General features: G+C 38.8%; 1 protein-coding gene across 2 annotated transcripts in view; it reads right to left on the reverse strand.

The window, feature by feature from the left end:
* dph1 (diphthamide biosynthesis 1) overlaps positions 1–17,864 on the reverse strand; it is a 107,413-nt gene that overhangs the window by 24,254 nt on the left and 65,295 nt on the right. For both annotated transcript variants that reach the window (XM_055196630.2, XM_055196631.2), the window contains 4 exons: positions 10,960–11,114; positions 10,231–10,352; positions 3,032–3,100; positions 2,271–2,427 (listed from right to left, as the gene is read on the reverse strand). In XM_055196630.2, coding sequence (XP_055052605.2) covers positions 2,271–2,427; positions 3,032–3,100; positions 10,231–10,352; positions 10,960–11,114 — 503 coding nt within the window. The remainder of the gene's footprint in view (positions 1–2,270; positions 2,428–3,031; positions 3,101–10,230; positions 10,353–10,959; positions 11,115–17,864) is intronic.

The following is a 17,864-nucleotide window of genomic DNA, read 5'->3' on the forward strand; positions in this document are numbered from 1 at the left end:
TATTTATTTCATTTAAATAGAATAACATTCACACTGTCATATAACTGTTGAGGGTAAAATAAAATTTGTAAACCTACTGACTGCACTGGAAAAACAAACAAAAATGGCATGTGCATAACAACTTGGAATGCGGTGTTGACCTCACATTTACCACTGTACAATACTTTTAAGGCTTTTTTTCATGACGCAGAAACGTTATTTATTTGCATATTTGAAAAATGTCCCATACACACAACAATGTTGTCAAAAAGATCCACATTTACACGAATGTGCAAAGATGACTAAACACGCTGTACTAACTGTGCCAGGCAACTAGATGGCGATGTTACTACATAAAGAAACACATGCGCATACTTAAATACGCAATAAATACAAACAATCAAAACAGGAAAAGCATCAAGCAACTACAAGTGACCCAGGACTATAAAATGGCAACATTTTGTAAACTTTGTTGAAAAGGTCTTTATAAACTTAATATCATGAGTAGCACAAACACAGTTACTGTGCATTCACACCGCCGAGACCGCCAAAGTGGCCGGAAGTCATTCATTTTTATTGATAGCCAGCAGCGAGCTGTGGGCAGCGTCTTGGACGGTATGAGCGTCCAGGAGAGTTGAAATCAGCTCAACTTTTTGGTAATAAGCTATGACGGCAACCAATCGGAAGGTGGAATCAAGTTTTCAATCTGAAACTTGAGAGGATTCCAGAGAATGCAATGTTTTTTGACGCTCTCGCCGGTGGCGGTGTGAATGTACAATTATGTCGCCATTGTTGTTTTGGTTAAACTCACACATGCCTAAAGACTGAATTAACATATGCGCACAACATCTGTGTTATCACAGATTTATGTTTGCGTAGTTTACAAAGAGACGACAAGGTATTGTTATAAAAAACTTGCACTTTGAATACCCATCATCAAAATGTTGTTGTTTAAAGGTCACGTTCTTTCTGATCCATTTTTTAAACCCTAGTTGATGTGTAATGTTGCTATAATAGCAAATAATACCTGTAAAATGCTCAAAGTTCACTGGCAGGCGATATATTTTCTTTAACAGAATTTGCCTTTCAAAGCCCACAGCAAACGGACAGTAAGGACTACAGCCCTTTACTTCCTGCTTAAATGGCGTCAGTAAAACAGTTTTTTGACTAAACTCCGCCCACAGGAATACGTCCGTCACCATCTAAGCTAACTGCAAGCTAAGCTGCTATCGAATCACAACACACTAAACAAACTACACAATCAGAACTCGATACATATTTCTGAAGGAGGGACTTCATAGGACAAGGAAGCCCGTTTTTAGGACGGTGAAAACAGCGCTATAGAGATAAGTAAATTGTTTGAAAAATACCACGTTTTATTACACGTGAAACATGAACACATGTTATATTGCGCACTGTAAACACAATCAAAGCTTCTAAAACACTGAAAGTACGGGACCTTTAAAACCGCATTATAAATGTTCCCGTTTACGGTTGAAAATATAAACTGCCCTTAAGAGGCTCTTACATGTTTTTGAAAGTAGAAATCTTCAGTCCCCTTTCAAAAACAATTTACAAAAATGTTTCTGTATTTGTTTTCTACAGATGACAGACATAATGGTCTGAAATGACATAAGGGTCATTCGTTGTTGACAGATTTATTTCATGTTTTCATTATTTGTCACTTCAAACAATCACAGTCAGTCACTTTCACCATCAATGCATTTTGCTATAGCACGGCTTTAACATCAAATTCAAAAAGTACCCTCCAGAAACCTGTTGAAATCTCCTCTGGCGTACGTGTGCTCTGGTAGAGAGAATCACTGTTCAAAAAGGCACACCATGAGCTTCAAGGATAAAACAAAATCACAGAGATCTCCCCCAGAATCACCAACACTGTGTGTTTGTCTAGGCACTGAATTCCTCTCACTTCTCTCCTCAGTGCATACCAATTAAAAGAGGATGAGATGAGAAAAGGGAAAAAAAGCTGCCAAAACAATGCCCAAATCTGAATATATACAAATGAACAGATGAAAAGAGGCAGAGAACAAAGAAAGGAGATGGAGAAGCAGACGAGAGGCAGAAAACCCGCCCTTCCCTGAAAAATCGATTAAGGCCCCCAGTGCTCTCTCTCTCTCTCTCTTCAGCCGAATGCCGCAGGGTGTGTGTCCATGAAAGATGTGAGGTGAGATTTCAGCACAGGTGCGAGCTGGGTAAACAGCTTACGAATCTTGAGGAAGATAGATATCTACAGACCAACAGAAATCACGTTCTATTGCGAAGAGTCTCACCTCCAAGATTTTAGGGTTGCCCTGCCGGCCGAGGGTGCCCAGGATAAGACCCCATCTTTGGGCTGAGCGGGCCTTCTCTATGGCCTGCAGTCTGGTGGCCCTCATGGCTTCATGGTCATAATACTCTCGAGAAAACACTTTATTGTATGGGTCATACCTGCAGATATGAAATTTCAGGGCCATTTCATGAAAATCAGACTTTTTTTAAGTTAAGTACTATAATTGGGTCCCCAGTGTTTCTATCAACATAGAAAATGTGTAAAAGATCAACCCAGTAACTTAGTTTTGGTAAACCATTCTCTGCAAACATGTTAAAAAAATAGGTAATTGAAATCTGGCTCCCCTTATGATGTCAGAAGGGGATAATATGGCCCCTTAATCTGCACTATCCAACCACGACACTGTCATTTAGTGCAGAGATCAACTCATTTGCATTTTAAAGGACACATTTTTGCTCACACCTACAAAGTGGTGATTTTAATATGTTATAATAAATTATCTATATGATATTTTGAGCTAAACCTTCACATATGTACTCTGGGGACACCAAAGATTTATTTTACATTGTTGAAACGTTTTGTGAAATGTCCCCTTTAACAAACAACATCATTTTAGCAATGACCATAAACAACATTTCTACCTAATAATATGTATTATTAAGTTTGTTCAAATCCTTAACCCTAAACATGAGCTACAGTAATTGTAATGTCTGCCTTAGCGATGGCCAATCAGAGAGAAAGTATCACTGCACATTAGCTTACCTGTATGCAGGTATTTCTGGGTTGGCGATCATGATGGACTCCAAGTGAAACCTTCCATCCCCAAGATATCTATAGACATAAACACAACTCTATCAGAAAGAGAGAAATTATACTAAAGTGTCTCGACCAAGAGACCAGGACACCTAGCAAGCAATTCAAAGTCAAGGCAAGAAAGCGACTCGTGTACGTGGAGGGTGACTGGCTACAATCCAGATAATTTGCAAATAAACCCATGTGATATGATTAGGTCACGTTGTAAACAGCACACATGAGCACTCTGCGAGTATCCTCTGCGGTGCAGACAGGAGAAGATCTGCCATGGGTAATAGGAGTATATATTAACCTGACAAACCTGATAGACGCCTTGGGGAATGCAGCTACAATTAGAGCGGCTAATTAAGACACATTTATGAAACACTCCTGAACATACTGTGGGCGGAAACCTCCGGGGTCCACAGGAGCAAAGGCTAAAATCAACCAACCATCGCTCACTCTGGAACACACACGCGCGATAAAACACACTTTTTATTGTTCATTTTTATTACCCGTCAAACACACTAGCCGTGTACGTAACCGAAGGCTGCTGCTGAGTCAATGACTCAGAGACCTTTTAAAGGTACCCAGGATGAAGGTGTTTCTTATAAACCAGCAAAGCACCACAGCGTCATACCATAAGATCTATAAATAATGTTACTGAGCTTTAAATGTTTGCCCAGTTGAAGCTCGTAAATTTACATACCACTTGCAGAATCTAAAAAATTGTAGTATTTAAGGGATAGTACATTTTTAATTGAGAACTCCACTAAACATGCTATTAACATAAGAGATGCTTATACAGTACTGTGCGAAAGTCTTACTTTGGGTTCACACCAGACGCACGTTCAATGATTTGCACCAGTAAATTACATACAAAGTCAATGCAAAGACGCGATCAGACTTGTCTTCGCGTGGGGCGATGTGACGCGGTGTGGGTGGCGCGTTTGCCGCAAAAACATGCGCTATTTGCCTCAAACGCGTCTTCTGCCAAGTTGAAAATATTCAACTTCAGCAAAAAATTTGCATGACACAAAGTTGAATCCCACGAGTAATCTAGCGAGTTACGTGATGCCCCGCGTTTGGTGTGTACATAGCATTATGCTGCGTTCAGACCAGCCGCGGTAGTCAATGTAAAGACCAGGCATGCCGCACAAGCCCTGAAAAGTGAAGCCAAAACGTCTCGATCGCCCCCCCAATGACTGGTCCCAGTGTAGGTCATAAACCCCGCCTCCCCATGTTATTTAATGGGACTTGAGACCAACTAAAAATGTAATTACACTTTTTTCCGAAGCTGGTTTCTGTCCTTTACTGTAGTTTTTATTACATTTTATGTAAATTCAAATGTTTGTTTTTAAAATAAGTTTGTGTTTAGTTAGTTATTTAATGATATAAAAACAGTGGTGTCACGTCATGATTGACAGCTGTGATATCGTGTGATATGCGCATTCTGCGAGAGCGAGGGCGGGGTCTTGATTTTGCATCTTTACTTCCTGCTCACTACTGCACAGGACTGGTCCCGAAATCGCTACTGCGCAGACTCATGACCGAGATGTCAGCGCCGTATCGGGACACTGGTGGCTTCACTTTTCACCCAATGGAAGACAGCGAACAGGCATCGTCCATCTTTTTTTACAGTGAGTCTATGGTAAAGACGCGTTGATGTGCGTCTGGAGGTCTTGCGGCACGTATGAGGCGTGTAGCACGGCGCGGTAGACGCGATTCCGCCTCATTCGCGCGTATAGTTGAGGATTGCTGCGGCAAACGCGCGAGTTGAAAAATTTGAACTTTGGCGGAAAAACGAAATCAGAAGCTTGCTCTAGTAGTGACGTGATTACAGGAAGCGAGCAGAGTCGAAGAAGCCTATGGAAGGCCCTCCCATGAAGTTAATTTCCATGTGAAAGTCCCGATGATTATAATTTCACACGTGAATGAAGCAAGTATACTCAAAATGTTCAAGCGGCAAACTATACGCGGTAGACACGATTTTGATGCCTCAAACACGGCTGGTGTGAACCCATGGTTAGGCCTCCACCACCAGACTTGTTGTTTTAAAAGTTTTAATGTCCATGCATATCTATTTTATTAAAATACAAACAAAAAATACAGGAAATGTGTACAAAAAATAAAAAAAATCATTTTCAGGACTAAATGTCTTCTTTAGGCATCGTCTGTGTTTAGTGTGACCTCTCTTGGCACTAAACAGATCTTGAGCGTTTTTGAGCAGAATGAACTAAAAAGTCTAATTTCTTTAAAATTTAAAATAAGGATTTAATTGTATTTAGGTTTAAGAGATCCTGCAGTTTCCTAAAGGGACTAAAGGGATTTTTGACTTTTCGAGACATAAATTTCTTAGTAGACAGCATGTAACCTTCCTAGCTTCGTATGCTGTCTAATAAGAAAGCATTTTGCAGATTTTAGACGCATTCGCTCACTGAAATGCCACACGCCGCACATTCCCTCTTAATATGTGGCCGTAATAAAACACCAATTTCCTGGATTACCACGCACTGTCTCTTTTAAGGATCTCTATTACAAATTTTGCTGTTATGGCAGAGGCATTAAACTGTCCGCAGTGCCCCAGATCAGCTTTTAGCGGCATAACTTAAATGGCCACAAATTGATGCATTTCTCTGAGATGGCACTACTGAGAATACAAGATTAGAAATGGCCCATTTGCAGTTCCTAAAACTGATAGACCCACTCACCGACAGTTCTGTTCATTATGCCTTTAGTAACGAGGCAGACCCCTTTCGTTTCAGGAGAAACCACAGGTGGGAGGGGAGTTCTGGATTACCCGTGTCAAGACCGAACCGTACCGTACAGTTCCAGTCCTTGCAACCGTCATTTCCTCTAATTCGATTAAATACAAAAAGTGTTTTACGGTTCGCTCAACTAAACAGAGATAAGCATGAAGATGGTAATCAGCCACGGACCTGTGTAATTTCTCAGCACAAGGCTATAATCTTCCTCTCCCTAGGACTTTATTCAGACCCCCGGCCAACATATTACTCCTTATGAGAAAGTCAGACTCTGTGTAAGCTTTAATTAGCTGCTAATTACATGGTTGTGATTTGGCTTGGCAATATAACATCACATTACTACGAGCCGTAGGTGTCTGAAAAAGTTTTTAATTTGGTTGCAGAGGGTGAGGGCAAAGCGAAAAATGAAAGTAAATGATCTATGAAAAAGGGTATTTGCATAATAGCTGTGTCATTTCGGGGGTCAGTGACACAGGCGCTTGTGTGTGTCAACGGCTGACAGGCGCTCTGATGAAGAAGAGACGCGTGAACAAGACGAGATGCAGTCATCAATACACTTTCTTCTTTTCTGACACACACAAGCATTCATTAACAACTGACTACTCGATTAGTGACTAGTTTCCAACGATTATGCAATTATTAAAAACTTTTACAAATGCATTATGTAAATAACAACAGATGCTACTTCCCAAACTGACCTGGCATTCAAACAATACACATTATCAGTACCACAGCCCTAATACAAAACACAAAGAGCACTTAAAATGGTACTGCTGAGGATAAACATTACTAATAATATAGGCTACAGAGCATAAATGATCTCACAAACACATCTGCACGTCTTGTCTTTGTGTTATACCTTCAAAAACAACACTTGACAAGGTCTTTACTAAAGACAGCATTCAAAAGCAATGTGATAAATATTCAAGTGAAACAAAATATTTGGGAAGGCTGGAATACTTATAGCTAAAATAATTCTTTTTCACCGTGCATCCTTGGGTACATCAATAGAACAGAAATGTTGATTCAAAGTAAAAGAAGGTCATTACATTTTGATGAAAGATTAAGAAACTAAAAATTTTTCCTTTATAGCACGCACTACTAAATCAGGAAAAACAAAACCACAGATTTAATTTAGCAAATGACTCCATTTACACAGTTGACTTCACGTTGAGAGTCAATACACGCAGAAACCGCCAATGGAGTTTGTACTTCAGTATGTGGGATCAAATTAGAAAACCTGGTTAGGCTCCAAAAACTGGATAATGCTTTTACCTATAGAGAAAGACCCTAAAATAGCCCAAAAACTTGATAAAGCTAAAATAATATGACTATATAAACAGTGCTTAACAAATGTACCTGTCTATTTGTCTCAAAGATCATCCAGCATTGTAAATGTGGACTCTTTCCTTTTCCAACGTTTCACAACTTTGGTGAGGAATTTGAAATTGAATTTAAGTTTTCATAGCCAAATATGAGCCGGCACATTCAACTTCTCTCAGAATTTAGAAATTAATCAAGAGTAGTTATAAAACAATTTTTTATCAAGGACTGCAAGTAAATAATTGTAGTTGGGCATCTGAATAAAAATAGGAAAGTGCTTTATTGTTTTTTTTTTTGCAAATTGTTTGTAAAACAGTATACATTTGAAAATTCATAGATAACAGCAATACTTATATTTTATACTTGTACACTGTATACATTTACGGTGCATTCACACGGGGTGTAAGCGTTAACGCTTCCCATTCACTTTTAATGGGTGACGTCATGCATTGCCGAACTAAATTGTGGATCCATCAGTGCCATTGCTCGCGGCAGAAGTTTAACATTTCTCAACTTTTCAAGTGGCAACGTGTGCGTCAGCATTTCAGATCGTCTTATGCAAATAACCTAGGCAGAGCCAGCCAATTGTGGCCAATGTGATTGGCTGTTGGCCACGCTTCAGACAAGCCTTCCGTCAAGAGTTAACGCTTTCGCCACGTGAATGTACCGTTACATATACATTGTATAATGTAATATGTTTTGTTCAAATTCTAAGTTTGAGATTGTTTTATGTCATAAATTTGGGGGGCCACAAAAAAAGCACCCTACGCAGTGCGTGGGGCAGCGCACGCTAAAAAGTTTGAGAACCTGCAGTACATTATTACAGAAACATTAAATATGATTTTGGCTCACTAATCCTGTTTTATATTTAAGCAATATCGCTCGAGTAGGAGTGTGATATAGCTTTTTATTACACGGCTCTCTGGAATGCTTGATTCTGATTGGTCAGTCGAGACATTTGCAGGTTCGTTCTTTTCAAATAATAACCGCTCCAAATTAATAACGCATAGCCGGACTACTTGCACGAGTAAAATCACTCCGCGCCAATAAAGATCAATAAAGATTACTGTCTGTTTGGCGCCATCTTGTGACAAACACTCGACAACCACGACAAGACACAGACAGCTTACTGAGACTGAACTTGACAAAATAGAGCATGACAGCTACGAAGCCAACACACAAAAAAATACAGAATGGGCATTAAAACTTCTCAAAGACTGGCTAAAAGAGAAAAAATGGAGACAAGTATGAAGCAGAGGATCTTAATAAGGTATTACGATCATTTTATGCATCTGTGCAAAGTTTTGCGGAAGGATAAAAATGTTAATTTAAAACAAATATGCCAATAAAAGGTTTCAAATTCATATTCATGTCCAGTTTTTTTTCTTATGTGGCAAGTAGCCGTGTAATAAGCGGGATAATGTAGAGGCAGCCCGTAGTTATTGGGAAATAAGCCCCTTCAGTGTGATACAAGACCCTCCGCTTCGCGTCGGGTCCTGATCACACTGTCGGGGCTTATTTCCCAATAACTACCGGCTGCCTCTACATTATCCCTTACATATCATCACGGCTGTGATTAAGCCAAAGGCACAAGGCCGTGATGATATCTATATCACAATATATAGCTATATAGCTCTATATCAATCACAGCCGTGATGATATAAAGCTATATCACACGACTCCGAGAGCGATATTGCTTTTATACAACAGTTCGACGACACACGTTTAAAAACCGAAAACTAGAAAACGGATTTAAGGGCCAGAATGACAGGTAACACTTTCAGCTGTTTTGAATCTCATAATAGGGACTTTAAGCAACAGCTGGGAATGGAACGGCTACGGCGACCGGAAGTATGCTGTCACACCGCCGTAGCCAAGAACGTTAAAATCACTAAGCAACCGTAAACAGGACCGCGCAACGCGGTATTAATTCATTTATTGAGAAACAAATAAATGTCATTTAAAAAAGCAAGAGAAGGGTTGGTTTTGGCATTAAATGACAATCTTTTGTCAGAAGAGAAGTTTTAACTATTGTATGATGTAAATAAGTCTAAAAACCTAGATTTAAGCAATACTTGAAAACATTGAATACTTAAAAATCTTTAAAATTAGCTTAAATTTAAAACATATTAACAGATATTATATAAAAGACTTGTGGTACAATCATAAACTGATGCAATTACAATGTCATATGCCATTAAACATAACATTTATTTACACAATCTCTCACGTTGTAGCGACTACGGCAAATCAGCTGTTCTCCCGTAGTAGACCGTTACAGTAGAACGTCGCAAAGTAGCAGATAAATTCGCGCATGCGCAATACAACGCCAGAATGCCGTTGCCGTTCCACCAGAGGCTGTTGCTTAAAGTACCTAATAACTCAATGGACGGAACCGCCGTTTTTAAATATTACAATTTCTTGGTCACAAAGTGTAGTTTTAAGATTAGTTCAGTCGAGAATGATGCTGCATCATTTGTGACCCGTGCTGGCAAACTGAGTCAAATTTTCAAAAATTTGTTATTTATATTTTGACATTCTCTATTAAAAAACTTCAAAACAAAGTCACAAACAATACCAATATACTGTATGTTAAACTTATTTTTCTTTATTGTTTGATTAACATTGAGACAGATTATATCTGCGTGAATTCTGGTAAAAACAGATATTTTTAAAACTGTTATTCTGTGTAAATGTGTCAGTCAGTGCGAAGAAGATAGTTTTTGAGTCTTGTCGCTCTTAATAACTCTTTAAACATCAATCAGATCCCGAATTTTATCTTTTTTAGTAACTATTGTAACATCAAGCAAGTCCTGCACTCTATTTTCGTGAGTAGTGCAGTTTTGAAAATGAACGTTAAGTGTTGTTTTAATGACATGTTTGTGCATGCTCATTGACTTCCATTCTGAAGCAGTCAAGAGATGCTTCTAAATGAGTCAAAAAGTCAAGACACGACCCATTGTCAAAATTTCTGTGTCCATCACTGTAGTTCATCCAAAACAAACCAGAAATGAGACTCAAAGTGTTAAATACCGGAATTATCCTTTAACTAATTTAAGTGCATCTATGTTTTGTCCTTACATGAGACCGTTGACATGCTTCTCCAGACGGGGTGAGGTGCACCCGAGGATCTCCCCGGGAGAAAGTGGGCGACACTGAGGCACCAGCACCTCGTAATCTGGCTTCAGTTCCGCACTGGCTGCCTGTAGAAACAGGAAATAAAAAGCAAAGGTGATGCTGAGACCACAGCGGGACAAATCCGACTGGAGGAACATTCATCATCTACACTTCCCTTAACACCTACAAGCTTTTCTTTCCAACAAAGAGAAGAAACCAGTGCCAAATAATTAAGGCTAGAGGAGCTGAAATAATGTTATGGGGGCAGGACATTAGTTACACTTTTCTTTTGCGAAGTGAAGGAAATAACAAATGCAATCAAGCAAGCACATGTATTCACATCCCTATGACCTCAAGCACCCACCCAAATCCGGGCCCACACACATGACACACACACAGGCTGTGCACACCTCCAGAAACAACACAGGCCATTTTTAGGGAGGCCTTCCAAGCAGGATAGTGAATTTAATAGATTTATTTACATAAAGTCTTAACCATGTTTAATATCACGTAACACACCCACATATACAATTATTGGCGCGCACATACAGACATATAGACGCACAGCCTCGTCTGACTTCAGAGACCTTGAAGCAGGAAGGTAAGTGATAGAGAGACAATAAATGAAGCAGAAAACATCTTTAACTGTAGGGTATAGTTAGTATAAAGTAAGAGGCGGGGGTGAAAGGTCACCTGCAAAGCAGCAACAAATTGGATGGTGCTGACGAGGGCGAGCGAGTGGCCGGGGGGAAAGTTGAACCTGAGCGTGTCCAGAAAGTGGGCAGTGTCAATCTGGATGTCTACGAACACATACAGCATCTTGATTCCCTCGGTAGAGTCTATAGGGACTAAAGATAAACACAAAAATGCATTAGTGGGTATTTCTCTGTGCAACCTTGAGGGTAAAGTGTGTCATTTTTGGTCTCGGTTTAATATGCGGACTGAAATATAAGCAAGGCGACTTTATCAAATAGATATCAAAAGTTTACATAAAAAGTCTAAAAAAAAAAAAAAAAAAAAAAAAACATAAAATAAAATGCAACCAATTTCAATAATGTCTACATGATAAAACACATAAAAAGGGTAAACCATATAATTATTAGTAATGCCATTTGTTTAAAACCCCATTTAAATAACAGTAGAGCTGAAAAAGAGAGATGGGCTTAACTCTCCACCCATCTACATTATCATTTACCGCTGATGGTCATAATTGCTGCCCTTGCTTCATTCTCTTTAAAGCTCCTGCTCTAATGTCCATTTCACTGCTATTTGGCAAATGTCACCGTTAGAGAGCTTTTTAAACATGAAGCCTGTTTAAAAATGAAAGAACGGGAAGAGTGCAGACAATAAGGTTTAAATGAGGAGGAACATACTGTAGGAAGAAAATCATTTCTCACAAAGCAGGAAGTAGACTTCCAGGTAGCCTAAATGAACACGAGACATCTACGAGAAAACACATGGCCTTGCTCAATCAATATTAAAACTATCAAGGACATATTTTCACAGAATATTCTTTACATTATGTAGGATGATTTTATGTCGAAAAAATTACCTTCGCAGACTAGGCTGCATATTTATATACAAACATCTGATCTAAAAGGTGCTGGGTGTAGACTTTAGCGCCATCTAGCGGGTAAGATTGTGAATTGCAATGAAAGGCTAAGAGAAGCCACGGTAGCAGCCACATGACAAACATGTTGTCGACTGAGACGACATAGTGACGAAACAAGCTCTTTACAACATTTTGTCTATTTAGGGCTACTATAGACGGTTTTTATCGGACGAACATGTCGTGCGGTGATGCGATTATGCATCTGAGCGGAACTTAACTTCCGGTCTCTGTTTGTTTAACGGTCTGACTAGTTGCTAAACTGAACTCTGGAACAAAATAACAAATGTTTTGGTTTCCTAAAAACGAAGGAAGATGGTGATCATGGATTAACGTTATCGCTATTTGATGGAAGGTTTGGCATATAGTACACATTTTGCACAGTAACGTTAGCTCAGTGTAGTTTTTGATACGTTTTAGCTATGATGATTTGAACTAAGGTAATCTACTTGTTGTTTATTTTGCTTGTTATCAGAAATAAACTACTCTAAAAGGACTTAGAGTTTCTGATTCTTAGCAAAGTTTACCAGAAGTTACGTATATTCCACGAAAGCCATTTGTTTATGTTGTTACTGCTAAAACTGTCTATAGAAACCTGGCGATGCAAAATGGCGACTCCCAAGTAAAGGGACCTGCGATGTATCAAGATAAAAATGGCTTATTCTAAGATAGTAAAAACAATATAGTTTATTGTGTAAAGTCTTTATATACCACTGAAAATATAGTTATGTATTTTAAATTGCTTTTGTGTCAAGGGATCATCCCCACTGCACCTTTAAAGTTAATGGGAAATTTCACTTTTATTTTGAAAATATGCTAATTTTCCAGCTCCCCTAGAGTTAAACATTTGATTCTTGAGGTTTTGAAAATCATTCAATTGATCTCCAGGTCTGGCGCTAGCACTTTTAGCATAGCTTAGCATAATCCATTGAATCTGATTAGACCATTAGCATCGCGCTAAAAAACTAACCAACGAGTTTTGATATTTTTCCTATTAAAACTTGACTCTTCTGTAGTTTAATCGTGTACTAAGACCGACAGAAAATTATAAGTTGTGACTTTCTAGGCTGATATGGCTAGGAACTATACTCTCATTTTGGTGTAATAATCAAGGACTTTGCTGATGTAACATGGCTGCAGCAGGTGTACTGATATTACGCACTGCCCAAAAATAGTCCCCTTGGTTACTTTCAATGGCAGGGGACTATTTTCTGGCAGCGCGTAATATCATTGCGACGCCTTTTTAACGCGATGCTAATGGTCTAATCAGATTCAATGGATTTCGCTAAGCTATGCTAAAAGTGCTAGCGTCAGACCCGGAGATCAGCTGAATGGATTCCAAAATGGTAAGAATCAAATGTTTTTCTCTAGGGGAGCAGGAAAATTTGCATATTTTCAAAAAAGTGGAATGTCCCTTTTAAGCATTTATTATGTTAAAATACATCTTTCAATTCTAGCTTAATAAACACATGTGTGTATTAATACACTATTTGTTGGTTGGATTTGCCAAAAAACACTGCTCAAACAAACAGCAATGCTTGAAGGAGCCACAAAGCATATTAAACCGGACATTACACTCAAAAAAAATTATAATTTTAAGATTAAAATACATGCATTTAAAAGACGTTACAGAGATATGTGCAATACTGGGGTTTGGGGATGAAACACATCAAACCAAAATGAAGGCGGATAACATTGCCAAAAACTGGAATATCATTCCACATACAGAAAGAAATCAAAACAAAAAGAGCGAGGATAACAGGAGCTGTGGACTAAATACCATATGGTGAGGGAGATAGAGAGGGATTTTACTGACTGTGGCAATAAAGTTTTGTGTTAAGTGTTTAAGTGGGTCAGTATCTAAATTCCACACATGTATGAAACACATGTTGGCCGAAGCGTCTGTTTGCAGGTGTTAATAAACAATAGTAAAAGATAGAGAGGAGGCTGGTGTTAAGTGGAATCGATCCATTTCTCTTATCCAATTAGCACAGTAGACTGAGAGCACTTAGTCACTGCAATTACAGCTTCTGTCAATAAGAGACGTGCATTCACCATCTCCATTCCTCACAAACACACACACACAAACACACAACACTCTCTATGGGTTAAAATATTATGTTTGAAGAGCTTCATAAAGTCAATGAAATAGAAAAACTGCTCTTTCCTCTTTCAATTTCATTGACTATTTATTCTAGATTAAATGGGGCCTAAAAGCATTTAAAGGGAAATTATGAAATAGTTGTTTTGAAATGTTTTTATTTTGGAAAAATTAAGTTATGGTTACAGAAAGAGGAAATGATGGATACAAGTACAGTTTCGTTAATCTTGTTCTGGAGTCTGAATAACTTATAACTTGTGTCTCATCGACTTTCATTTCCTGTAAATGTTACATGGAGGTGTCAGTCACACAGAACAGTTTGAATATATCTCATCCTGAACACACACACGTCTGTTTCACAAAACACAACAAAGTGGTGTGTGAATGACCAAAGTGCACTGCACATACTTTTAAAATAGTCATAGTTCATATTACTTTGTTGTGTCACTTTTGTTGTAATTGCCTAAAAAGAATAAACAAATTAAACACAGTCATTAACTCTTTCCCCGCCATTGACGAGTTATCTTGTCAATTAAGAGAAAACGCTTCCCTGCCAATGACGAGTATTTCCGGCAATACGTAATACCACTATTATCCGCAACTTATAAACCCAGAAGTATTGCCCTAGGGCAAACAGCTGCATGTACGTGTATGTTCTGAGGATCGCTTTTAATCAGATCTCTATGAAAAGTCCTTCACAAAAATGCAATTATTTGGACTTTTTGAAGAAACCTACCCATATTTGAGAGGTGATAAAAAAGAACGAATGAAGGTAGGATGACACTTTATTTGATTAAAAGCAGAGGGTCTCTTCTTTCGTTCGATATACTGTATGTTTATTTATATTCAAAAAAGAACATTTTCTGGAAAGCATTAAACTTTTGTGAAAATCATGAAAAATGCTGCCACTGGCTGGCAACTTAAAAAAAAAAAAACTCTGGTGGGGAAAGAGTTAAATGACACCCATGCACATTTTACATGTAAAGTGAGTCTGACATGTTTTCTTGTAAATAAGCATTTTTATCAGGCTTTTATGTTTAGGTTAAGAAATTTAACTTCAATGGCAATGAAAAGGTTATCAGTTAGTAATTGAAATGCTTTATTTTCACAAATGCCACTTTTGTAATTTCATTGGCATTAACAAAAATTATTTTGCTGCAAAACCCTCTAAGTACATGCAAAAAATCTTTCTGAATAAAAGCTCCACAATTCGATAAATATCCAATTTTTTATGATGTTATTTAATGTTAAACTATTGGCGCTTTTCCATTGCATAGTACTCCACGGTTTGGTTCGGGTCAGCTTACTTTTGGGGGCTTTTCCACTGGGTGCAGTCATAGTATCCAATACTTTTTTCAGCACCACCTCGGTTGGAGTTCCAAGCAACCTGAGCTGACCCAAAACGTGATGCGAAAACACTGATGATCACTGATTGGTCTGAGAGAATCGTCACTACCAGTGTCATCGCTATAATGTAAAAGATTAACTTTACCTTCATGCTAGTTTGCGCTGTCTCGAGTAAACCTGTTGTCATCTGCGCTTTGCTCTAAGTTCCCAAACTCCCTTTTAGCGATGAAAACATCCACAGGTTGAGAATTAGGAACACCATAACAGTTTTTTTCCAGACTTGCAGTTTGTGGTGGCACATTTGCGACGCGCATGTCCGCATATATGCTTAAATGCAACTTAAATGAGGCTCAGCGGAGCGCGTCGACCGACACCACAGGTGTTTGTACAGAAACTGTCATGTGAAACAGAGGTAGTGATAAACGGGATGTGCAAACATCTATTTGTGGTGGTCGGTTTTAATTTTGTGGCGGACTGAGAAATAAAAAAATTTACAATGTACAACAATGCTCTCACATGTATGATGTCACAGCAGTAGGCAGCGCAAATATAACGACACGCCTATAATCCCTCCACTCCTAAGTGTTACTAAACTCGATGGAAAAGCTAACCAAGCCAAAGTGAGGCGAGCTGACCTAACCCAAACCAAACCGTGGGGTACTATGCAATGGAAAAGTGCCATATGTGAGTGGCGCTCTGTGGCGCCGCAGGGATTTGAGCAGCCCCCAGAATCACTGCAGACACCACCGGTGTGTGTACACTACATTCATAGAAAATAATGTGAATGATTTTTAGATATATGGTGCGACACGGTGCTTCTCACCCAGTGTGCGACCCCCTTTAGAGGACTTGGTAAAAAATCGTTGTGGCGTTTAACTGATTCTGCCAACAAAGCAATATTTATAAATGGCCTGAGGTCGGGATTAACCGGATTCGAAGCGAAATTATTTAATGAACGTATAATACATGCCGAGCGCATTCAGTCAATATCATCATCTCATTTTTCTCAGAGGTGGCGTTTAGTGGCTTTTGCATCGGAGCTGTTTATGTTATGTTTGTCTGTGTATATGTGTGTACAAGTATGTGTGGTCTGCGGCAGTCTTTGGCCCTCAGATGAAAGATTAGATTAATATTCCCTTGGCCGGCTCTGGTATTTGGGAGAGGTGTGATTGTTCTGCTAGAGATATATTGGCCGTATTGATTTAGCATTTCCTCTACTGTATGTTGTGCTGCTGACGGACAGCGGGAGGTAAAGGAACGGCCTCCTCCTGGTTGGCACGTCCAAGCTTTTCAAAGGACAACTTTAATGCATGTTCGCTATTGATCTGCTGAGTAAACGTACAGGCAGGCTCATTCAAAACGACTGCTATCCCTTACACATCACAACTCGGACCAGCTCCCACACTGAGCTATTGAGAGCAGTTCGGCGAAGCACTTCAAAAGTAAAATCCATACAAGCCCACTTCTCCTCATCACGACCCACTGTCTCCAGCTTGCTCTTAAAGGACCCCTGGAGATCATTTGGTCTCCTTTCTCAGTAATTGTTTTCAAAAAACCTTGTAGCAGTTACCGTTAATGAAAGACCTTGAAACAGATCACGAGAAACCGCAGAAATGTAGAAAGTTGACATAAGCTGCATAAGAATTAAAGTAAGGGTGGGTAAGATATAAATGTGTGAAAATTCTGTCATCGCTCACCCTCTTGTTGTTTCAATAATATATACAGTAAATTATTTTCGTTGGTACAACACAAAAGGAGAAGTTATGCTTAAAGGGACATTCCACTTTTTTTGAAAATATGCTCATTTTCCAGCTCCCCTATAGTTAAACATTTGATTCTTACCGTTTTAGAATCCATTCAGCTGATCTTCGGGTCTGGCACTAGCACTTTTAGCATAGCTTAGCATAATCCATTGAATCTGATTAGACCATTAGCATCGCGCCAAAAAATAACCAAAGAGTTTCGATATTTTTCCCATTTAAAACTTGACTATTCTGTAGTTACATCGTGTACTAAGACAGACGGAAAAAAATAAAAGTAACCAAGGGGACTATTTTCGGGCAGTGCGTAATACCACTACGCCTGCTGCAGCCATGTTACATCAGCAAAGTCACTGATTATTACGCCAAAATAAGAGTATAGTTCCTAGCCATATCTGCCTAGAAAATCGCTTAGTACGGGTCTTAGTACACGATGTAACTACAGAAGAGTCAAGTTTAAAATAGGAAAAAATATCGAAATGCTTTGGTTATTTTTTGAGTGTGATGTCAATGGTCTAATCAGATTCAATGGATTATGCTAAGCTATGCTAAAAGTTCTAACACCAGAACCGGAGATCAGCTGAATGGATTCCAAAAAGGTAAGAATCAAATGTTTAACTCTATGGGAGCTGGAAAATGAGCATATTTTCAAAAAAAGTTGAATGTCCCTTTATGGATCATTTGTTTTTCCAACTATTGAAGTCAATGGGTACCGTCAACTGTGTGCTTACCATCGTTTAGCATTATATCTTAATTTGTGTTCAACAAAATAAAGAAACTC

This window comes from Misgurnus anguillicaudatus, chromosome 24 (assembly GCF_027580225.2).
Source record: "Misgurnus anguillicaudatus chromosome 24, ASM2758022v2, whole genome shotgun sequence".
Lineage (NCBI taxonomy): Eukaryota > Metazoa > Chordata > Actinopteri > Cypriniformes > Cobitidae > Misgurnus > Misgurnus anguillicaudatus.